Below are 21,618 nucleotides of genomic sequence, written 5' to 3' on the forward strand. Positions count from 1 at the left end.
GTTACTCCTGACTTGAGGTGGAAGACCATTAAACAGCTATGCTTTTGGAAAAAAACAAACAAAAAAAGGGAAGTGTCACATTTGAGAATCTGAATCTTTTCCAGTGGGCATTGCAGTGTACAAAATATCATTTGTTTTGTTTCTCAAGTTCCCCAGTACATATGCTGGTATAGTCCTCAGGAATGCTAACATTTTCTTGTTAGAAGCACTATGTCACCATCTTATCAGATGACCAGATGTTTGTGGTTGGTTATTGCCTGCACAGCACTTCATCCTCTAACAATGACTTCACTGTGTCACATTGTTCAGTGTGAAATGCATGAAATATGTCTAGATCGTGTTGAGTCAGATTTGCTAGAGGACTTTGAATTTTATTTAGGTAAAGCTTTAAGCATTGACAGAAAAACATTTTACCTCTCTTAATCAAATCTTCTTCTATTTATAGGTCTTTTGGCCAATAGTATTGAACCTCTCTTTCTCCTGCCTTCCTAAGTCATTTAGATGTGCATACGTGTGAATTGCAATTCAGAAATATTGGGCTGCCTTTGACTATTCCAAAACCAGTTTATTCTATTTATATTTGGAGGGATGCCTTATTTCTTAAATTTTTCGTTTTGGGGCAGTCTCAATTGGTTTGAAACCAAAGGAGGAGAATACATTTCTAGGGTCATGAATGGAACACTTAAAAAAATACTCATTACTATTAAAGGTAAATGTTTCATAAAATTACTGTATTGTGGCAAGGAAAAATATTGAGAATAGCTGATTGTTCAAGTCTGCATCTTTTTTCTTCTTAATAATGGATGGCTGAAGGATAAAAGTACTTTTCCTACTGCAGTGCCACTTTACTTTTCATGTTCTGCAGTTTCACTTCTGGAAATACATTTGAATGAGATTAGGAAAGGAGAATGCATACATCTCCAAGTGCTACATACACACTAGTAAAAGATATAGGAAGGGATGAGCATTCAACCCTTCCAACTTACCATACATTTACTGGGGTCAGTGGAGCTGGAAGTTCAAATTGCAGAAGTTGAAGGTCTGCCCCCTGGGGTATTAGTTGTTTGAGATATGTAAGTCTGTGAGTTCCCATTTTGGGTCTATACATGCCATATAGGAAAAAGTAATGACTGTCAGAGATTTAACTAGGCATTGAAATGTCTTTTTTAGGTATGATATTTTTTTCTTCATACATTTGAGTTAGATGAGTCTTTAGATAACAAAAATTCTTTTTACAGCATGTCTTGACCTTAATTCATTAACAACAAATAAATTGTCACTGTTCCTTTTTTCTGGTTTATACAAATATTGAAACAATTATCTTTTGTGTCATTCCAATCTGAACTAAAAGGCAAAAACCTTTCAATTAGCACAGAAATTTCTAAAATTTAAAACTTCATCTACAACATGTAGTGAAGTATTTGTACTCATTCCTTTTTTCTTTTTTCCCTTCTTCTTTTTGGACATTTGAGGAGTTGATTATGCAAACAGTCACAGACCTTTTCGGATTTACTGATTTTGGATTTTGCTTATATATTTTGCTGGGTTTTTCACCAGAACACTGAGATCTTTAAAATAGCTTTTATTTTAAAATATTTTCCATCTTCATTTTGCTTTTCCAGTTCTCCACAAGCAGCCAAGAGAAGTGTGCCTTTGTTTGTTGGAACTTGGAAGAATTGCAGCAAGGTAGGTGAAAATATTTGAGGAATTGAAGAAACATGTACATTCTTGACAGCAGTGGCTATTAAGAGACTTACTAAATCAGCACATCTCAAGCTAAATTTTATGCACATTACGTTCAAGGAGAATGCTTGTCTTGATGTCACTCAAGAATATCTTGTGGGCAGTTATTATCAAGTATAATGAAATCTGTGTATTGTCACCTCAATGAAGGTATTTGTTGTCTATTCTTGTATTAGGAGGAGAAAGAGTTGGGGATTTTTTCTAAGTAAAGCTTTGAGCTCTTTCTCCTTCTAACATCCAGATCTCTCTAATATATATCTGATAATAAATTGATCTTCAAATGAACAAAATCTGGCCTAAGCAGCAGTGACTCACATCATATTAATTTAAATAAGCTTAGCTCTGATTTTCCCCAACAGAAGCAGCACCAGGATTGAGTTAACAGTCTATGTCAAATGATTGTAGCCAGACTGGACATTCAGTAAATCATAGGATTATCTTTATTGCCAAGACAACAGTGACTTTTGCTAGACAAAATGACAGTAAATAGAATGTGATTCCCCCCCCGCCCTTTTTGCAGATGCAGATTTAACCAGTGTAATGCATAAGATTTGCTACAAAATATATGAACTTCAGCACTGCTGACTAGTCTTGCATGTAAACCACAGTTGCATTCATCCATGTGTATCAAATCTGAATGCCTTGCTATTCAAATAGTTTCCTTAGTTTCAGAAAAATTCCTTGTGGTTACCAACAAAGCAAAGGAGAGTCCTGTTTATTCCCAGGTTAAGAACTAGTATTTTTATACTGTGTTATGAGTATTCATACTTTGTGACTGCAACTTACATGGTACACTGCTTAACTAGAGATTTTTCTATTGGTCAAGCTTCAGAAGTGCCCTTGCTGTCAGTGGAAGCTTGCACAGGAATAGCCTTGGCCAGAAATAGAGTCGATTTCCAGTTTGCCAGAACTTTCTTATCTCTAAAACTTTGATTCATGGCCAAAAATAAGTCAATTTAATTTAACATTCCATGAATAAGGTAGCCTTTTGATCTGTCAGTGCTCAATGAAACTGATTTTCATGAGTCTTAATTTACCTGAGCAAACAGCCTGAGCTTTCAAGATCCTGAGCTTGGAGACGGACTTTCAGCATCCAAAGACCCTATGCCCAGGGCAAAGCTGTCAGGAGTCTCTGCCCCAGGCTGATTGCTTTGATAGTATCTGGCTTCCTCAGCGAATGCAGGCCAGTCATTAGGCAGTGTTGAATTCTGCTCAAGTTGGTTGAGTTAGATTAATCTCACATTGTAATGAGATTTGAGATCTCAACAGATCTACAAGGGAATTAAGGTAGACTCTTACCTTTCATACTTGTCTTTTGTTGTAAAACTCTGTGTCTCAGATGTTCTCTGTTCTAGGCATGAAAACAAATACTGAAGCAATGAATGGACCATCTTTTCATTTATTATACATATCTATCCCTTTGCCTTTAAAATATTTTTTACCACTTATCATTAATATATTTTTATATATTGTAGTTATGTTACTGTATTTTATTTTTGTATATAGTTTAGGAGTCAAATAATGTCTATCTACCTGTTCCTGATGTAATATATCTTTGAAAACAACCAAAACCTCATTTATAATCTTGTAAGTTTCCAAGGTGCACAAAAACCCTTGAAGGGGAACATCAGGTTAATATAACTGAGAAAGCAAATATATGATGCCAATTTTATCTGAGCTGTGATAAACTAGAACTATATCAAAAAGGAGAATCAATACTTACCCAACTGAGCATGGAAAAAAACACATTAAACTGATGTTGTGCTGCTCTAAACAGGAGAGAAGTCAGGTGTATTCTTGCCTTGTAAAGCAAACTGGGGCTGTTCATGGTCATAGAGTTCTGCTTTTCGTAACAGGAGATGCAGAGATCTTTGAAAGGGTGCCTCTGTTTTTAAGGAATGAGAAGAATAAGAGACACTGAAGAACTTTTTACTTCTCTCTACATTTTCTGTTTTAGAGGCAGAAAGGGATGTTCAAAGTGGCTTTATCCATCACAAGGAGGCACCTCTTAACAAAACGTTTCCACCTAGATTACTGTTAAGTCTTCAGAGTCTGTCACTTAATGAAAATAGACTTTGGGTTGAGGCACAGGGAATGGTTGAGCCCAGTCCAGAGATCCTGTGTGGATGAGAGGAGACAATTGACCTATACTTTAGCAAATTGTCTCATAATGTCCTCTTAGCCCAGTTAGAGAGAAGTGAACTGAATGGACAGCTCAGTGAGTGAAAAATTGGTGTGAACAGTAGGCTCAAAAAGTGGCAGTTCAAAGCCCAGGTATTAATAAAAATTGAATAGCCTGATAAACTGTACTGGATTTCAGCTCCCTAGGAAAATGAAATTCTGAAGTTGTCTGCAATTTCAGTGCCTAAAATGGGCCACTGTATGCACCATCAGATATCATGTGGGTACAGGGAGAACATTTGTGAGGAAGTGTCCTACAGGATGAAATTGAGCATTGGCAATACCCAGGACTATTGCAATGGGTCACATAATTGCAGTGTTCTCCCAGAGTATTTTGAAGTTGGAGTTTATATAATGGAAAACAACTCATTTCTACAGAAAGAATCAAGGTGTAGTGTAGTAACTATTAAACTTGGGGAGTTAAACAACACCTACAAGTCTTTTGACATTACTGTTAAGCAACTTCCAAGATCTTTCTGCTGTTGTATTCAATTTTTTCTGTGGAAAAAAATAGGAAATGCTTTAAGAAATCTGCTGGGAGATCACGTTGTAGGTACATGCTGCTTCATTTGTAGTTATGAGAAAGCAGTCTAGAAAAGAGTAGAAGATTCTCAGCACACCTTCCAGAACATAATTTACGTCTCTAAGCCTCCCAAAAACCCCCATGGTTTTTACCATTTCAACTTTCCGTAAACTTTATTTCAGATTGATGCAATAAGTAAAAAATAAAAAGTGTATATGTTTGTCCATTGGTTTTACTTTTTAACTCATCACTGGAGGAATTCAGAAAACTGGAAGTACAGGGAACTGTAAAAGTCAGTCACAACAACAAAAACTGGAGATTATGAAAAGCAGTAGAAGCAAAGAGGCAGCATTGCTTATAGTGGAGGGTTTTATTTCATGAGTAAGGCTACGTGCAGGTGTAGGTTTAGAGCCCAGTGGGAATCTAATGATTTACAGCCTGTCAGCATCTGTAGACAGACAGGAAGTAAATGGGTTGTATACAAGCACTTGCTTCAGTGTTGTCTGACTTTTCATTAGGCAGACTGCACCAGTTAGAAGCCAATACAAGCACAGATCTAGTTCTTGATTTTCTCTGTATTAATTTTGTTAGACAGTAATGTAACTAAAGTAAAAATTACCAGCAAAATACAAAAGGTAGTATATGCACTTATGCCCTTTATCTGTACACTTTGAAGATTATTATGGTATTGACCTTAGATTTTCATGATCTATTTTTTACTGACCAATATTTTCATGTCCAGATCTTTACATAGGACAGTTAAAATAGTCTGCATCTGGGCTATGGACATTTCTACTACAGAAGAAAGTATGATTTTATTTATACAAGTAGTTTGAGAAGCCTGCTTGGCATGAAAACTTTTCCGAGCTGAAGTCTTGCTCTGTAAAAAGAAATCTATTTTTCTGGATTTTTTTTCAGTGTTGGCAAAAAAAGCCCCATAGCAGAAGGGAATTATCAGTGATTAGGAAAACAGGATGGACTTTTAGATTTCTGACATGTCCGAACTCTGCTGCTTGCCATAAAGCTTTCAAAAGAAGGCATTGTTTTAAAGAGCCTTACTCTCCAAGTGCTGTGTTTGAGATGCTCCATGCCAAAATTGCATGTATTTTGTTTTAGTTGGAGCTACAATTGTTTTGCCACTGCAAACAGTGACCTGAAGATTGGCTGTCAAAAATCAGTTAGAGAAAGCCACTGCTGAAAAATATTGGCCATATCTCGATTTATTTACCTATAAATTCAGTGCAATAGTTGAGTTAATCCCTTTTTATCTGGATTTCTTTGAAAAATACTGAGACAAAATATGATCTGTCAAGTAACTTGAAAGGATGTTGTTTGGGGGGCAAAACAAAGAGAAGTGGATGTACTGAACTTGAATCTGTTCTACATGGTACATCAATTTTTGAGGCTTAGTGTTCTTCACAAATTAGTCATTCATCAACCAACAGCCCTGTATCTCCTGTAAATATGATCAACTGAAAGATTTCATGTTAAGCCTTCTTTTTCATAATAATTTGGAATTGTGACATTAACAATGGATGTATTTGATACAGTTTTCTAAGGGATGTAGCATTCTGTTATTGCACAGTAATGCAGTACAGAAAGTATACGATCTTCACACTGTTCTGTTTTCAAACATGTACTGCTCTATAAGCACTAATAATTTGTTTTCATGTTTCCAAAAGGTTTGGGGTGGAGCCACCTGGATTAATCAAATTGGAAAAAGAGATTGAACAAGAGGAAACACTTTCAGCCCCCCTTCCATCTCCTTCACCATCACCAACAAAGTCTCCTGCAAAAAAGAGCACAGGGAAGCTATTGGATGATGCTGTAAGTGGTGGGAGGAAGCTTATTCCTATCTGACTCATTCTGGTATGAAATTAGAATCATAGAATGGTAGGGTTGGAAGGGACCTTTAGAGATCATCTAGTCCAACCCCCCTGCAGAAGCAGGGTCACCTAGATCAGGTCACATAGGAACATGTCCAGGCAGCTCTTGAAGACCTCCAAGGAAGGAGCCTCCACAACCCCTCTGGGCAGCCTGTGCCAGGGCTCCCTCACCTTCACAGGGAAATAGTTGTTTCTTATGTTTAAGTGGAACTTTTTATGTTCCAGCTTCATCCCATTACCCCTTGTCCTGTTGCTAGCTACTTTAGAAAAAAGGGATGTCCCAACCTCCTGACACCCACCCTTTAGATATTTATAAATGTTAATAAGATCACCCCTCAGTCTCCTCTTCTCCAGAACAGCCCCAGTTCCCGCAGCCTTTCCTCATATGAAAGATGCTCCATTCCCCTGATCATCTTGGTGGCCCTGCGCTGGACTCTCTCCAGCACTTCCCTGTCCCTCGTGAGCTGAGGAGCCCAGAACTGGACACAGAACTCCAGATGAGGCCTCACCAGGGCAGAGTAGAGAGGGAGAAGAACCTCCCTTGACCTGCTGGCCACACTCTTCTTAATGCATTCCAGGATGCCATTGGCCTTCCTGGCCACGAGGGCACATTGCTGGCTCATGGTTAGTTTATTATCAATCAGGACTCCCAGGTCTCTCTCTGCAGAGCTGCTCTTCAGCAGTTCAACCCCCAGCCTGTACTGGTGTGTGGGGTTGTTCCTCCCCAGATGCAGGACTCTGCACTTGTCCTTGTTGAACCTCATGAGGTTCCTCTGCCCAACTCTCAAGCTGGTTGAGATCCCGCTGAATGGCAGCACAGCCTCTGGGGAATCAGCCAGTCCTCCCAGTTTGGTGTCAGACTTAGTTGCAAAGCACACAGAAGCCTGACTTTAACATCTCACTTTATTTTCAAGATTTGTAGACTGATAGACTGAATTTATTCTTGACCACAATTCTTTATGCCTGAAGTTTGGAAAAAATGTAGCCTGTGCAGTTTAGCTTAGCTTTGTGCTTAGGGCCAAGTTCCCTTCTTATTACTCCATTTTCTTTTTTTATTCATTTCTTATTCATCCACTCCCACTTGGTGCTTTGTCTGAGAAAGGACTGAGTCAGGGCTATGAGATTTGGTCCATACTGACTTGAACAGAATATTAACAAACACTTGTAAGTAATCTCAGCCTAATTTTTATGCTACTGTTCTGTGTGTTTCTCATGTGGTAAAATAAAACCAAAGCATTTTTTCCTCATTGTTAGAAAGAAAGCATCTTGCTTTGAATTTCATTAAACTCTGCAGCATTTGTTTCTCTGCTGCAAACCCTAGGGAGGTTCATTTGAAACAGCTGGAATGGGATGGGAAGGACACATTTTGAGACCACGAAGAGGTTAAACTTGAAAAGTACAAATATGTTCTATAAAAAGATGCAGTTACTATAGTAACTGCTATATTACAAGGTAGATGTGCCACCTGGGAGTTACAAAGCACTTCTTGAAAAATCCATGTGCCACTCTTGTTACAAAGAGCAGATGGAATATCATGTTGTTCATTTTATTGAAATACTTTGTAATGCAAATAATTGTATTGAACATTTTTTTTTATGCTTTATATTTCTTCCTTAACTTTTCAAAAGAACTCATTTTTCAACAGGGTCGAGAAAGAACTGTTGTGTGTAGGAGAAGGGTGGTGATTGTGTGTCTTCTAGGAACAGGACAGAGATTATGAAGGTTGTCTCCAACCATCTCCTTTAATTTAGAAAGCAGTAGGGATAGAAACAGAATGGAATTCATCCAACTCGATTCCTGACCCGCACTGCCCCAGCCACTCACACCATAAAATAGCAGCAGTTCTCATATAGTCCAGACACAAAATAAAATAGGATATAATTCTTCGCTCTGCTTCCTTATTTGATTTCCAAATTCCACTCAGTAATACTTCTGTGTCCTATGGGATAGTAAAGTAATGGAAGCCTTAATAGTAGGATCAACAGTGAAGGTCTCATTATCCTCTGGTTTACTTTCATTCTGATTAGCTTGCTTTCTCCACAGGCTGAAGATGGCTTTATTTTGCTTAAACAGTTCAAAACACCCTTGAAACTGTTAGGTCTGGCTACTCTAGATTTTTACTGGCTTAGATGAACCCCGATAGACACAGCTATTAAGGCATAGTGCACACTATCCATTTTCAGATTTGAATTTCAAGAGTGTCTCCAGAGGCAATAAATGCCATCAGATATTATGTCGGAAATCACTGATTATCGGGCAGCTGTCAGAGGGCCATTGCCAAATAGTCCTCTAAGCACAATCTTAGTCTTGGTACCACATTCTAAGAGATAAGTGAATGCACCTTTTGCATCCTCAACAACCTGCACTTGGGTTTAAGTCATCAACCACTGATTTCATATGAGTTATTACTATTGTACAGTGACTACATAAACAGTTGGATTCTCTAGAAATGGAGGCTAATGCTCACCCATGCTGATAAAAATCAGTGGAATAATCTCAAAATAATTCCAGTAGAATGTTCAAACTGAAGATAACTTATCTGATACTTTAAAAAACATGTTTTGTGTGTAAAATAAGTGTAGAGTTCTTCTGCTAAGTCCTAAGTTTCAAAAGCATTTTTACTCCCTATTCTAATATAGAAACTGGAATTAGTTTCTTTTCTTTCAAATTTATTTAACATTCTGTACATTTAATTCTAAAAGCAGATGTGGAAAACATTTGTTGTATTTGAGAAGCCTTTCCTGTTAATTTATTCAAGATAATTAAAACACCTATCAGAGTGTCATTGCTTTGCCCTGCTGTTTTTATCTTTATTTTTTCTGAAACTGTTTAACACTTTGTTAGCTATTCTGAAAATATCCTTTCCTTGGCCTCAGACTGTTTTTATAGGCCTTGGTTTACAAACTGGATTTGAAAAGGTCTTTGGAATGTTATTTGAAGTGGGGAAAACCCCTAGGAAGTTCCTCTAGCATTTTGCCTTGTTCAACAGTGACACACTAGGCCAGCACTCATCCAAGAAAACTGCATATGAAAATGCTGCCCTTGTTATTGCTGTTTCTATGCAGTAGTGCAATTTGAATGTCAACTAAGAGCTTCTCAACCAGATCTGCCCTTTTGGAATTGATGGCTCTTCTGCTTTCAGATCTCTGAGAGTACAAAATATACTTTTTACTAAACATTAGTGCCTTTGGTAGCACAAGCAAGGGCAAGTTTTCACAAGAAGCTGAAGTCAAGCTGATGGAGCTAATAAAGTACAGAAAAGTGGTTTTCATCTGTCTTTTCTCAGCCTTTATTTTTGGGACTATGTTGTTAGGTTTGGAAATGATAGAGCAGGAGGACTCTTGAAGCCCCTTTAAATTGCCCTTGATTGCGCTAATTCCCTGAGATGGAGTTCATCAATGGGTAGTTAGCAATATTGGGGAGCATTTTGGCATGGATTTGTGGTTTTGTCATAGTATTTTCTGTATAGTATTGTTAAGGTCTAAGGGCACTGTTTGCAAGTGCCAAGTGAAGGTATTGGGCAGGGCTTTTTATTGATAAGCAAGATGTTTCTGTATTTATTATATTTATTTAGAAGGGGAAAAAATATCATATCTGAATTTTGAATGTCAGTTATATTAGCACTTTGACACTTGATCAAATTCACCATAAAGTACTGAGAACACATCTACAAAATCTGGATGCTGAGCTCAAATTAATGAACTACTTGACTTCACTTAAGCAGGGCAAATTCGGTGTTGAACTGTGTGACACTTGTCTGTATTTTCATGCCATCACAGCTATAAAAGCCTTCTTGACATTGGCAGCACCATGGTCTGGGATTACCAGAAATATTAAGAAAATATAATCATTGAAGACTTAGATTCATGATATCATGTTATGGCAAATGTCTTCTTGAATGCTTGTGCTATTTTAAACAGTTTTTATTCCTTATTTTTTAGGTTAAACACATTTCTGAAGATCCACCTTGTAAATGCCCTAATAAGTTCTGTGTGGAGCGACTTTCACAAGGAAGATACAGAGTTGGAGAGAAGATCCTCTTTATTAGGGTAAAGTTTTTTACTTTTTCTTTTGTTGTGAATCCCCCTTCTACTTTGCAAATGATATCACTGATTAACAGGAGAAAAGAATTTCCTATTAACGAGCACTGGCTCATTTGTATGATGCTGTCAGGAATTAAACTACAGTTTGAGGAATTGTTAGCAGGCAATAGATCCTTCTAAATTTGGGTCTTTGAATTTTCGTAGAATCATAGAATGGTAGGAGTTGGAAGTGACCTTTAGAGATCATCTAGTGGCAACTAAAAGTCTTCACAGACATGATGACTTCCTTAGTTTGATTTGAAGGAATGGCCACTTCATTGAAATGGCCATTCTCCACTTTGCTTTGACTCATAATATTTGACAGGTCAGGAAACAGATCAAAGACTTCATGATCAATAAATTGCCAAATCATGACTAAGACATATTGCTAAAGCACAGTGAGCAACACGTTAATATCCGTAGTACTTCCTTTGATTAACAGATGTTTCCAAACCCAGTATTGTATTACAGATTTCATATGTAGTACCTTGACTCCCATAGCACAAAATTAATCATTAATGCTAATCTAAATATTTGCTGGCATTAATATCTGACTGAATTTAGCCCAAATACACTACCCAAATTTAATTTTGATCTGTTTAGACATGTATATATGATTATGATAATAATATGAAAATATGCTATTCATGCTTCTGCAGGGGGAGTTGGACTAAATGATCTCTAAAGGTTCCTTCCAACCCTACCATTCTATGATTCTGTAGTAGAACATGAAGCATCTCATTCATGTTATGCTGCTTTCTGTTTTCCATTTTCCTGTCCACATGTACTGTCCTTGAGAAAGGAGTTAATAAAATGTTCTCCAATAACTGTTATCCCTATTTTACTAGAGGGACAAAATTGTGACCTAATAAAGCTGAGGTTTTAGCACTTATGAGAACAAAAGAAGTCGGAGGGACTCCTTCCTATCTGTAGAAGTCAAGTTCCTGGTTCAGCAAAACACCAAAGTGCTTGCTTGGCTGTGAACTTATGACTTCAGTGTAAGTTAAGCACATTTAGATAAGTATTTAGGGTTTCTCATGTGTATAACGCTGAGATCATGTTTAAGTACTGTGCTGAATAGGGATTGAGAACTCAAAATTAATTCAGTAATAGCTCAGGAAGAAAAAGAAATGCAAGATTTGTCACAGATAGTTTGAGATTTAACATGCTAGTATAAATGATTAATAGCTTTTCTGTTTCATAGCCAGTGAGACTGTATTTCTGCAGTATTTTTATGTGTTAGCTTTTTTTACTAGCTTCAGATGATTTTGAGGAAGGCAATGTGCATTAACCAAAGATCCCGGTAATCTGGCACAGTTTAACACTTATGTCTTCTTCCTTTCGAATTTCATTTCAAGTATCAATATCAAAGTGTTTTGATAATCTAAGTTTTTCTTTCAGAATGGTGAGTGTCAAATTCCTTTTTGCTGGCTTCTTTATTGTGCAGTCTAGTCCAAGTCAGATTTCATTCCAAGTTTGCAAACAAAACACCCTTTTCATATCATGCTACCGCATTCCAAGTTGAATTGTGCCAAAAAATAACAGTAATATAGATTAGACATTAAACTGCAATTTTAGAGATCATTCCTACAACAGTGATATCAATGGGAACTTGCCATGAACTTCAGTGGGAGCTAGTCTGTATTCCTAAGTGTTACAAATCAGTTGTCTTTTGGTTTTGATTGTTTTAAACCTAATTTTGGAATGCTTCACTGGATCACAGTAAGCTTTTACTCTTCCTTCTGCATGTTCTTATTGTGTAAATAAGTAGATTTATTAGACTTTCTGTGAAATCCTTTGGACACTTGTGAGAAAACACATTTGCAATGTGTAGCTGACTTAATTTTGTTGATATTTGGCACCCTATTTGATGCCAAATATTCCTCCTATGTTGTGTGTTCTTTATAGACCATGACACAGCCAGATATGTCTTTTGTTTACAACTCAGTGTGTTCCAGTTGAATTGAGATCAAAAGTTTCACTGTTTTAAGTTGCCTTATTATACTCATTACTGTCTCTATTAGCCTTCTCCAGTAACCTATACAGGACTTAAAACTTGTATAGTTTCAGTGGTGCCAATGTGATAAAAGATTACAAGAGCTAAGTTTAAGGTGGAGTTAATTCCTATTAATTGATGGTGAAGTGTTTGTTTCAGAAATTATTCTACTACTCTATCTGTAACAAATTTGTTTTGAGTTCTACAAGTTCTGTTAAAAAAAAAGGAAAATGTCCCAGTCCCTCTTTTTGTTAATTGATATCTATATATGGAAAAAGTGGAAGAGTAGCAGCAAAGAAAAATAAAACCTGGCAGAATAAAGAATTTATGCAAAGAATCACACAAAACATTACACCTGTCAATCTGAAGTAATGTTCAGGGGGAAAAAAGGCCCTGTGGAATATGTAGTGAGAGGACTGTCCTTCAAAATTTCTCTTGTATTGTAATAACATCTTAAGGTAATGGCCCCATTAAAATTACTTGCCTAAAGGTTTCTATTTTTTTAATCACAGAAGAATGTTTAAATTTGAGATGAAAATAAGCCATGGAAATCCACGAAGTAATGGAAATGATGAAAATTCATGAAAACATTAAGATACTTAAGACTGCTGGTAAAAATCCGTGTCACAAAAGCAGTTCTTCAGGCATGAAGTCGTTCCGTAATGCATAGACAGGGCGTGATTGCCATGATACTGTGGTGGCTTAGATGCTACAAAGTTCTTTTCAATAAAAATTTGAGCGCTCATGAACCCTTTTTCCTTCCTGCTGAATAGACGTGAAAGAGTCTAAATTCCACTGACATCAGTGGAGACATATTTTACAGTAATGGATTGTGTTAATAACTTGAAGTAAATGAAATTACTAGTTTATTTAAAACGAAATGTGGGTTTAGAATGGGTGGGATCTCTGTGTGAGCCACTTACTATCAATTATTTGTCTATTCACTCTTAGCCCCTACCACTATACCATGAAGAGTTTTACAGAATAAGCCTTAGTCTTTTAAAGTAGAATTAAGAAGCCTAGTTTTAAAAAATAAAGGATAAATCGTGGAAAGCTGCGTCACAGAAATGTGTGTTTTATAGCGTGGGAAAAACAGTTGCAGAGTTTGAAATGCATACTTATTGCAGAAGACAGTAAAGGAGTCCTTTAAATTCAAAGAGACTTTTAAATAGCAAGAAATGTCAGGCCTTAAAAATAGACAAATTGGGGGTTTTTTTGACAGTGTCAGTGACAAAGATTCTTATTTCAAGGTATTTTGTGTTTATTGCATTGTATATGCAGAAGGATACACACTTTCCACAAACTAGCAAGCTTTTCTTGGAAAGATCTGTCCTGTTGTTCCATTGATGATATTCAAATTGTTGAGTTCTGCATAATGGAAGAATAATTTCCTTTTGCAGCTGCAGTCAGATGATTCATTGACTCCTGGCTCTAAAGCCTATCATGTTTCCTGTGACTTGTAGATGTTCTTTACCTTGCAGTCTGGATGATAAGCATGTGATTGCACTTAACACTTTTTGGCCTTGTACTTTTAATCATTAACAGCACTTGGCATTATTTTGCTGTAGTAATAATCCAATATTTGTTTAATACCAGCTTCCTCTAAATCCCAGGAAATGAAAGGCATTACTTACCTGCTACAGCACCTGCATAGTTACTGTGGGAGTTGCTATCAAAATGTTTGTGGGTATATGTGTGTGTAATACATATGTGTAAATATATAAAAGAATAATTCTGCAGTCTGGAGTACACTATTGCTTCTTCCCTGTGACAAAAAAAGTCCTCGAGTATAAACATGGAAGCATTCTTTGCACCAAACCATTCGGGGAGATATACACCTAAGAGCTGGAAATAAGAAAAAATGGAAAGCGGATTGATTATGTACTTCAGGATACTCCAATATCTGCTTTACTAAACCAAAGAGAGAAGTCCTAATCATAGCTTTTGCTTGGTGTGTTTCTGTGTTTTGTAGTGTCTTTTTTCTTCAGCATCCTTTACTTGTCTTTCTTATTCCTGATATTTTTAACAGTTCTGCTTTTCATAGGCCCCCTCAATTTTTGTTTATAAAACAGTTTACCTTTTTAGCACAGAAATTCCTTCCCTAGAGCTTTACCTGTATCATTCTGGGATGTTTAAAATGATGAAAAAAAATCTACAGCTCAGGAGTTTTAATGGAACTGCAAAGGAGATGTAGCAGAATGCCTGGAAGTCATCTGGTGAGTGAATTCTGAAAACACATCTTAGGCCTCAGGACAGTGACTGTCATTAAGAAGCCCAAAGAGGCCAATCTCAGACTACTCAAGCTTATAGACAAACATTATCAACTCTAGCCTGCAAAAGACTTAGGGAAATGCATGTCCAAAGTCCAGCCCTAATTTATGTCCCAGGTGTAAGGTGGTTTTGGAGACCTTCCAGCAGTGGGTGGCTGGACACTTTTTTTACTATGTGCCAGTTCCTCTCCAGCCAGCTTTACACCCACAGAGTAGTTGACACATTTCAGTATTTCTTGTGAAGCAGTGAAAGTGGAATTCTCCTCAACCTTCTCGGTGTGGGGTTTTCTTTTTCCTGTTTGTTTGGTTTTAATAGATGTCCTTAGAGGGCAGGTAAAATTCACAAGGCTCAAAAGCTCTTGGATATCAGTGACACCAAACCTGTCAGTGGGGTGACTGGAGCCCACTGCTGCCTATAGCACAGTCAGGAAGTCTGTTTTCTTCTTTACTCAGATATTCTGTTGAATGATATGAGGCAGATCATTGCCCTCCCCCAACTGAAGTTACAGCTTGCTTGTTCTCATAGTTACACTTTCTCTCCTGCTTCTCCCTTTTTTTTTTTAAATTAGTTTTTTTCCCTTTCTGCCATGAGCCTTGCTTGTTCAGAAGCACGTGGACATCTCTGTTTACTTTGTTTGTGCTGAACATGAGCAACTACAGTTCCACTACCTGGTTCTGTGAAGCCTTCTAGTTAAAACATCGACTCATAGAATGGTAGGGGCTGGAAGGGACACAGGACTCCAGATGAGGCCTCACCAGGGCAGTGTAGAGGGGGAGCAGAATTTCCCTTGACCTGCTGCCCACACTCTTCTTGATTTATCCCAGGATGCCATTGGCCTTCTTGGCCACGAGGGCACATTGCTGGCTTATGGTTAGTTTATTATCAACCAGGACTCAGACAGTTGTCTAACTGACAGTTAAATACACCCGTGAAGTACTAGAAAGTAAAGAAACCTTTTTTCTCCCCCATTTATTTTTTGCTTCCACATGCTTCTTTTTCATGGCCATTCACATTAATTTAGTGTCTAGAACTTGTTGGAGACAGTCTGGAATACACATTGTTAGCAAAAATGGTTTGAACTGATCCATTGTAAACCTCTTTATTAGAAAAAAGCTGTGAAAGTCAAAATCTTAGCTGCTAAATTAATGGAAAAGTGATGGAGTTACTGATTTCTGCTTTCACCCAAATAGTGTTCTCAGTCTTGGATCAAAATCTTGTGACAACTTAAATCCACTGCAATATCCTGGTTCACTGAAACTGAGAGTTTCTATATAGTACCTCAGCAGTTTAGACCCGTTTGCCTTCATGTCCTCCTTTAGTGGACAGTTAAATACTGTGTCTTCTTTAATTCCCAGTGTCTCTCTTTCAGCAATACTGCACAATGAGAACTCCACTTAGTTGAAAAACTCTTTAACAAATTATGTGCTTTTCTAAGATGTGATGCATTTTCAAGCAGCATCACATTCTAGTTCATGAAATAACTCATACACCTGCAGTAATTTCCTGCCAAAGTATTTATAATTTAGGCTCTTCGAGTCAAAGTTATAACAATATTAAGTTCCTTGTATTTGGTGGAAAGAGAAATCTCCCTTGGGAGGCAGCTCAAAACAGGAGGCCAGGATAGGGTTTTCTGAAGCTATATGTGAAATATCTTTAAAAGCACTTCTCATAAATTCAACTGACTTCCTTTGTGATGAAATTCAGGCTTAGGAAGCCTTTGGTGTGTTCTTAATGCAGCCAGTGCTTGAGATGACAAAGCAAGACCTACCTGGGTGCCAGCATAATATCCCCCTACACACGAGAGTATTAGCAGTATTTGCTGTGCAAAAGAAATTGTCAGCACTTTAAAGATGAGTAACAAAGCTCCCAGGAAGGAATATCTTAGTGAAACGGTCATGATGAGTAGTGTTTGGATGAAGCTGACTCTTGTTAAGGTTGCACACACAACTGAAAGGAATCACTTGGTTCCCTGGATAGTCAAAATCAAGTGGAGAATAAACTGGCTAGAGTCCACAATAGTCTCTCACAATTACATTTATTGCTGTTCTAGGTTAGTAAGCACTTTCCAACACATTAAGATGGATGTTGCTGATATCCCACAGTGTAATGATGTAAGGGCCAGCAAGCAGGTAAACTAAAATGAGAAGAATGGAACAATACATTTACAAGTTTTATAGCTTCAACACAGATCCGTAAAATTCAATATAGAAAGCATGGAAAAAAGATTCTTATGTAGGGGAAAACATAAAATCCACCATAAATCCATCAGGATTATCAGTATTCCTGGTCTGATGCTCTTCTAACTGGCTTAGTTTTATCAAGGAAGTAGGGAAGGTAAAACAACTGGAATGTTTTAACTAGGCAGGCGTAAACATGAAGTGAACAAGAGCAACTCCCTTGCTGTTAGTACAAAATTTCCAAACTGTTTGGTTGAGCTTTTTAACATGGTTCATTTTCTATTCTGGGAAAAATTTTACATGTGGAAACCAAACCAGATACTCACTAAATTTGTTGCAAAACTCATGTCAGTAGATTTTTCTAACCAAACATAGATTAGACCATCTTTAATTACCTAATCAGATTTTGCTGTACATGAGAAAGTACAGCAAAACTTAGGAAGTGCAACATACGGACATTGGGCTGCCTGCGTGATTCTGGCTGGTACAGCAGACAGTAAAATGCCAACAGGTTATGATTTCCACTTGTAACTAAGGTCAATTTCTCACTTTTGGCTTGATTAGAGCAGTTGTCACAGAATACTTGACATTGGAAAAGACCTTTAAGAACACTGAGCGCAACCATTAACACTGCCATGTCCACCACTAAACCATGTCTGTAAGTACCACCTCTCCATTTTGTGTTCCATCAAACATATTTTCAATCTGTTCCCTATTCAAATGCACAAAAAGTAATAGTGAAAGCCAATAGGATCTGTGAGTGGGAAGTAAAATTAATGCCTAGATTCCAAGCTAGTTTACAGCTTGAACTAAAAAAACCCAAACACATACCCCACAACACCTCCTGATGTCAAGATATAGATACTATTACAATTTCTTCTCTGTACATGTGTAAAACACAAACATTTATTAGAAAATACATAATGATAATCCTGTCTGTCCTAAGAAAATTTCATTTGCAAACCTAATATATTGTACATGTAAATATGTGTTATGTGTGAAGTGTAGAACCACAGTAGCAATGAGAATTATGTGTAAGACCTTCTAACCAGAGTCACGTAAATCAGGTAAAATGACAGACTGGTGTTTTAGCTAAACCAGCTTTCCAGAAATGACTGTGCTGTTTGTGCTAATTTCTTGGTTCATGTTACTTAACTACTTCCCCATGATTTACTGAGGAGTGAAAGGGAGAAGGAGTCATTTGGTATTTCAGAAGGGTATAAAGAACCCTGTTTCTGTTTCCTTCCCTCTTGCTTGCCCCAGACTCTCAAAGTATATATATTAGTAAGCCAAAAAGTGATATCATGGCACTTTCATGCTGAAAGTGTACATTGTTCTTAAGTCTCCCTCCTTTTCTTTAGTCTGCTTTAGTAGAGTGGTGGGGTTTTTTTTTGTGGTTTATGTTAAATGCAGTAAGTTTGCAAAAGATGTTATAGCAAGTCTTACACAAGAGTGAGCATAAGTCCTGATCTGAATGAGTCAGTGAAAGCCTTGTCTGCATGTATTGATAAATCTGTTTTATTATCGTGCGGATCAATGCAGATAATTTGTTTAGAGTTACTGTCTTATTAGCCTAATTTTAGAACATATTTTCCAACTAAGGAAAAGTAATAGCAAAGGCAGAGGGGTTCTTTTTTTGGTGGTGAGGTTTTTTTTGGTATCACTCATTGTAATTTGAGTGTTCAGTCTTAATCTAGCCCTGATTCCCTTGCAAGCAGAGCAAAAAAATCCAACTCTGTGGAGTTAAGTTGGTTCTCAGTGCTTCAGCAAATCCCATCAGTACAGAAAAGCTATTTAAGGATAAGTAAGCTGCCAGGGGGTTAGGAGTATGTGTAAAAGTGAGAGAGACCTTTTATTAAGTGTGCTAAGCATCCAGATCTCTTCTCTCTGCTAGTGAAACACATTGCAAAATGTTCTTAATATACAGACTGGGCTTGTGATGCTCCATTTTTAACTCCTCTGTCTTTTCTCTACTGTGGTTTCAGTTTTGTCCAAAAAGCTAGCCTGAAGGTTAAGCCATATGAGATGCCTTCAGGTTCAAAGCTTTACGCCGCATATTACGGCATCTGTGGTATGAAATCTTTGCTGTAGGAAATGTTGAGATCAAGCATTTGATCCAGGTCTGCCACTGTATCTATTTCTGTATAAAAGGTTGGTCACTGAGTTCTGCCAAGCCAAGAGTCTGGCTATATTTGGTTTGGAGCCATCAAGTAATTTTCTGCAGATCCTAGAGAATATTAATATGTTGATATTTAAAGCATAGGAATTGTTATATAATATCCCCATTTTGCTAATACGAAAAAATAGTCCAAAACAAGAATAAGACCATATTTATAATGAAAGGTGATGTTGACATGAAAATAGAAATGCATTTTTACACTGTCATCTTTACAAGAGGAATTCTGTCATGTTTCTTACCTGTTAAGAAATCATAGTACCTGCTTAGGAGATGTTTTGAACAGAAAATAATATGAGAAGAATTTCTTAGAACTGAAGCTTAGCATTAATGGTGTTTGTTGAAGGGCAAGATCTCTGTCTACAGCTTGGGATTGTCCATGACCAGGTAAGAACAGTCTTATCCTAACAATTAGTTTTGCCTTCCAAGATTAACTTAATAACAAAATCTGTTTTGAAGCAGAGCCTTTAGAATGAAAGCTGAGACTAGCTTACTAGATTCTTCAGTCTGAAAAAGCTTTCTTTTACAACATAAAATTCATTTGCTTTAGTCATAGTACAGAAGTGGGGAAAAAAAAAGTGAAAATAGTCTATGAATATTGACCAATCACCTAAATCCATGTTTTCATTTAGGAATTCTTGTCTGCTTTGTACCATGTTACCTGGCCACAGTGTACTTTGTGTATTTTAGGGGTTAGATAAACACATATGAGCCCCACTTATCAGGGAAACTATAGGCCTCTGGCTAAAATTTATAGGATGTCAGCTGAAAACACATCAAAGAGCAGCAGTGCCTAGCTGATAGCTTGATTTGCTGAGCAGTGACTGCAGTTCAGATCAAAGCATGATGCAGACACAGATCTGGAATTGCAGCTTCACTTACCGTGTGCACACTTACACATGCTCCCAGGTATAATTCCTGTGTCAGCTGGGTGGCTCTGTTTCCATTCTGTGCTGTATTTTGGTGGTAACAAAGTCTGTAGGACCAGTTGTGGACTTTGTAAGATACAGGATGAGAAGACAAATCACTTCAAAGCCAGAAACATTCTCCTGCCTTTTCTTGGTGCTTGAACTTCACCACTCCTTCTGAAATGTTTACCATTGATTTTTAGTTATTCCCCAGTCTTACAAGCTTAGAAACTTTATTCTGGGTATTAACTCTTGACCTATCCTAAAGGCTTGCTTACTGTCCTTAACTGCTCCACAAAATGCCTATAGCTTCAAGCAAGTTCAGGCTAGCTGACCTTCTACACTGGTCTAAGCTGGTCACCTAAGTGAACTGAGCTGAGTGTAGCCTCCTCTTCTTGTTGTGCTCTGACCCTACCAAATCCCCATCATGAAGAGCAATCTGTGAAATTGAATGGTTAGATTTCTATTTTATCTTCTTCAATATTGCCTTTTAAAATATTTTACAATATTCAAGGACATTCAATGTGCTTTGCTTGCCATTTTGTGATATATATTATCTGGGAGAACTGTGCCCTTTAAGTGCTGTAAGAAGGGAATATTGATTAAGTCCTCTCTGGTTTGGCCCTGCATTGGAAATATTTATGTCTATATGCTACTTTCTAATTTAGTCAAAGTGTTTTGCAGAACATCATGTTATAGTGAAAAGAATTAATTAGAGCACCATATGGGATGGCACACTGTGAAGGCAAAGATCAGTGCACAAGGATTCAGTAGAAATTAATCTCTCCAGTACCAGTTGGAAAACTGATTTCACAAACAGTAGCCTGGAAGTAAGATTTGATTGGTTTTTTTCCCATAAGATACATGCCACTAGGATCTCCTTTCAAGGGGATGTGGCTTTATAACTGTCATTTGTTATGCAGTTACAATGGATTTCTCTGCATGAAGACTTTGGCCTTTAGCATCTCATTTGAAAGGATGCACTGACTGGCTTTGACTGTGTTGATTTAATATGTTTCAACTGTAGACTTTCAGTGTGTTATTTCAAGGAGTTGACAACTGGCACACTTTGTGCTTACATTGTATATACCTAAAAAATATAATAATTTATTGTATGTGGATGGACTAACAGATCATATTAAGGCTTTTAGGGGTTTAACAGAGATGTAGATTCAACTAAGATTTTTAGGAATTGCAATAGTAATTCCTTCCAGTCCACTCTGACTTTAGATTAAGTAGATGTAATTTGGACACATGAGGTTTCTTAGATGTCCAGATTGAGTATGCAGCTAGAACTATTGTGGCTCTTCCTTGATGGAAACCTGAAAGTAGGAGAGATAAGGTTAAAAAAACAAATGATCTTGCTGTCTCATGGATGAAGGTGTGGCCAGGGTACACCTGGGGAACACAGGAAATGCTCTCTGCCCCACATCTCAGGTGCAGCAGCAATGAATGAGAGTATTTCAGAGAGCATTTCAGCCAAGAATGTTTCTGCAGCTTTTTCAGGCTTTACTGAAGCATGACCTGATCACCTTTAACAGAAAAAAGAACAAAAATAAATCACAAAATATCACCCTGAAACCCACAAATTAACGTCATCACAGTGCGAAGTCATTCTGTAAACATTCATTAAATTCTCTTTTGGAAAATTATCAAAGGAAAATCTGTTATGCTG

At 37.3% G+C, this 21,618-nt stretch overlaps 1 protein-coding gene across 1 annotated transcript in view; it reads left to right on the plus strand.

The window, feature by feature from the left end:
• Nucleotides 1–21,618, plus strand: part of GAS2 (growth arrest specific 2) — a 74,768-nt gene that overhangs the window by 31,184 nt on the left and 21,966 nt on the right. The window contains exons 4-6 of the mRNA XM_062000327.1: nt 1,623–1,686; nt 6,130–6,274; nt 10,275–10,382. Of these exons, the coding sequence (XP_061856311.1) occupies nt 1,623–1,686; nt 6,130–6,274; nt 10,275–10,382 (317 nt within the window). The remainder of the gene's footprint in view (nt 1–1,622; nt 1,687–6,129; nt 6,275–10,274; nt 10,383–21,618) is intronic.

The sequence above is a fragment of the Colius striatus genome, chromosome 7 (genome assembly GCF_028858725.1).
Source record: "Colius striatus isolate bColStr4 chromosome 7, bColStr4.1.hap1, whole genome shotgun sequence".
Lineage (NCBI taxonomy): Eukaryota > Metazoa > Chordata > Aves > Coliiformes > Coliidae > Colius > Colius striatus.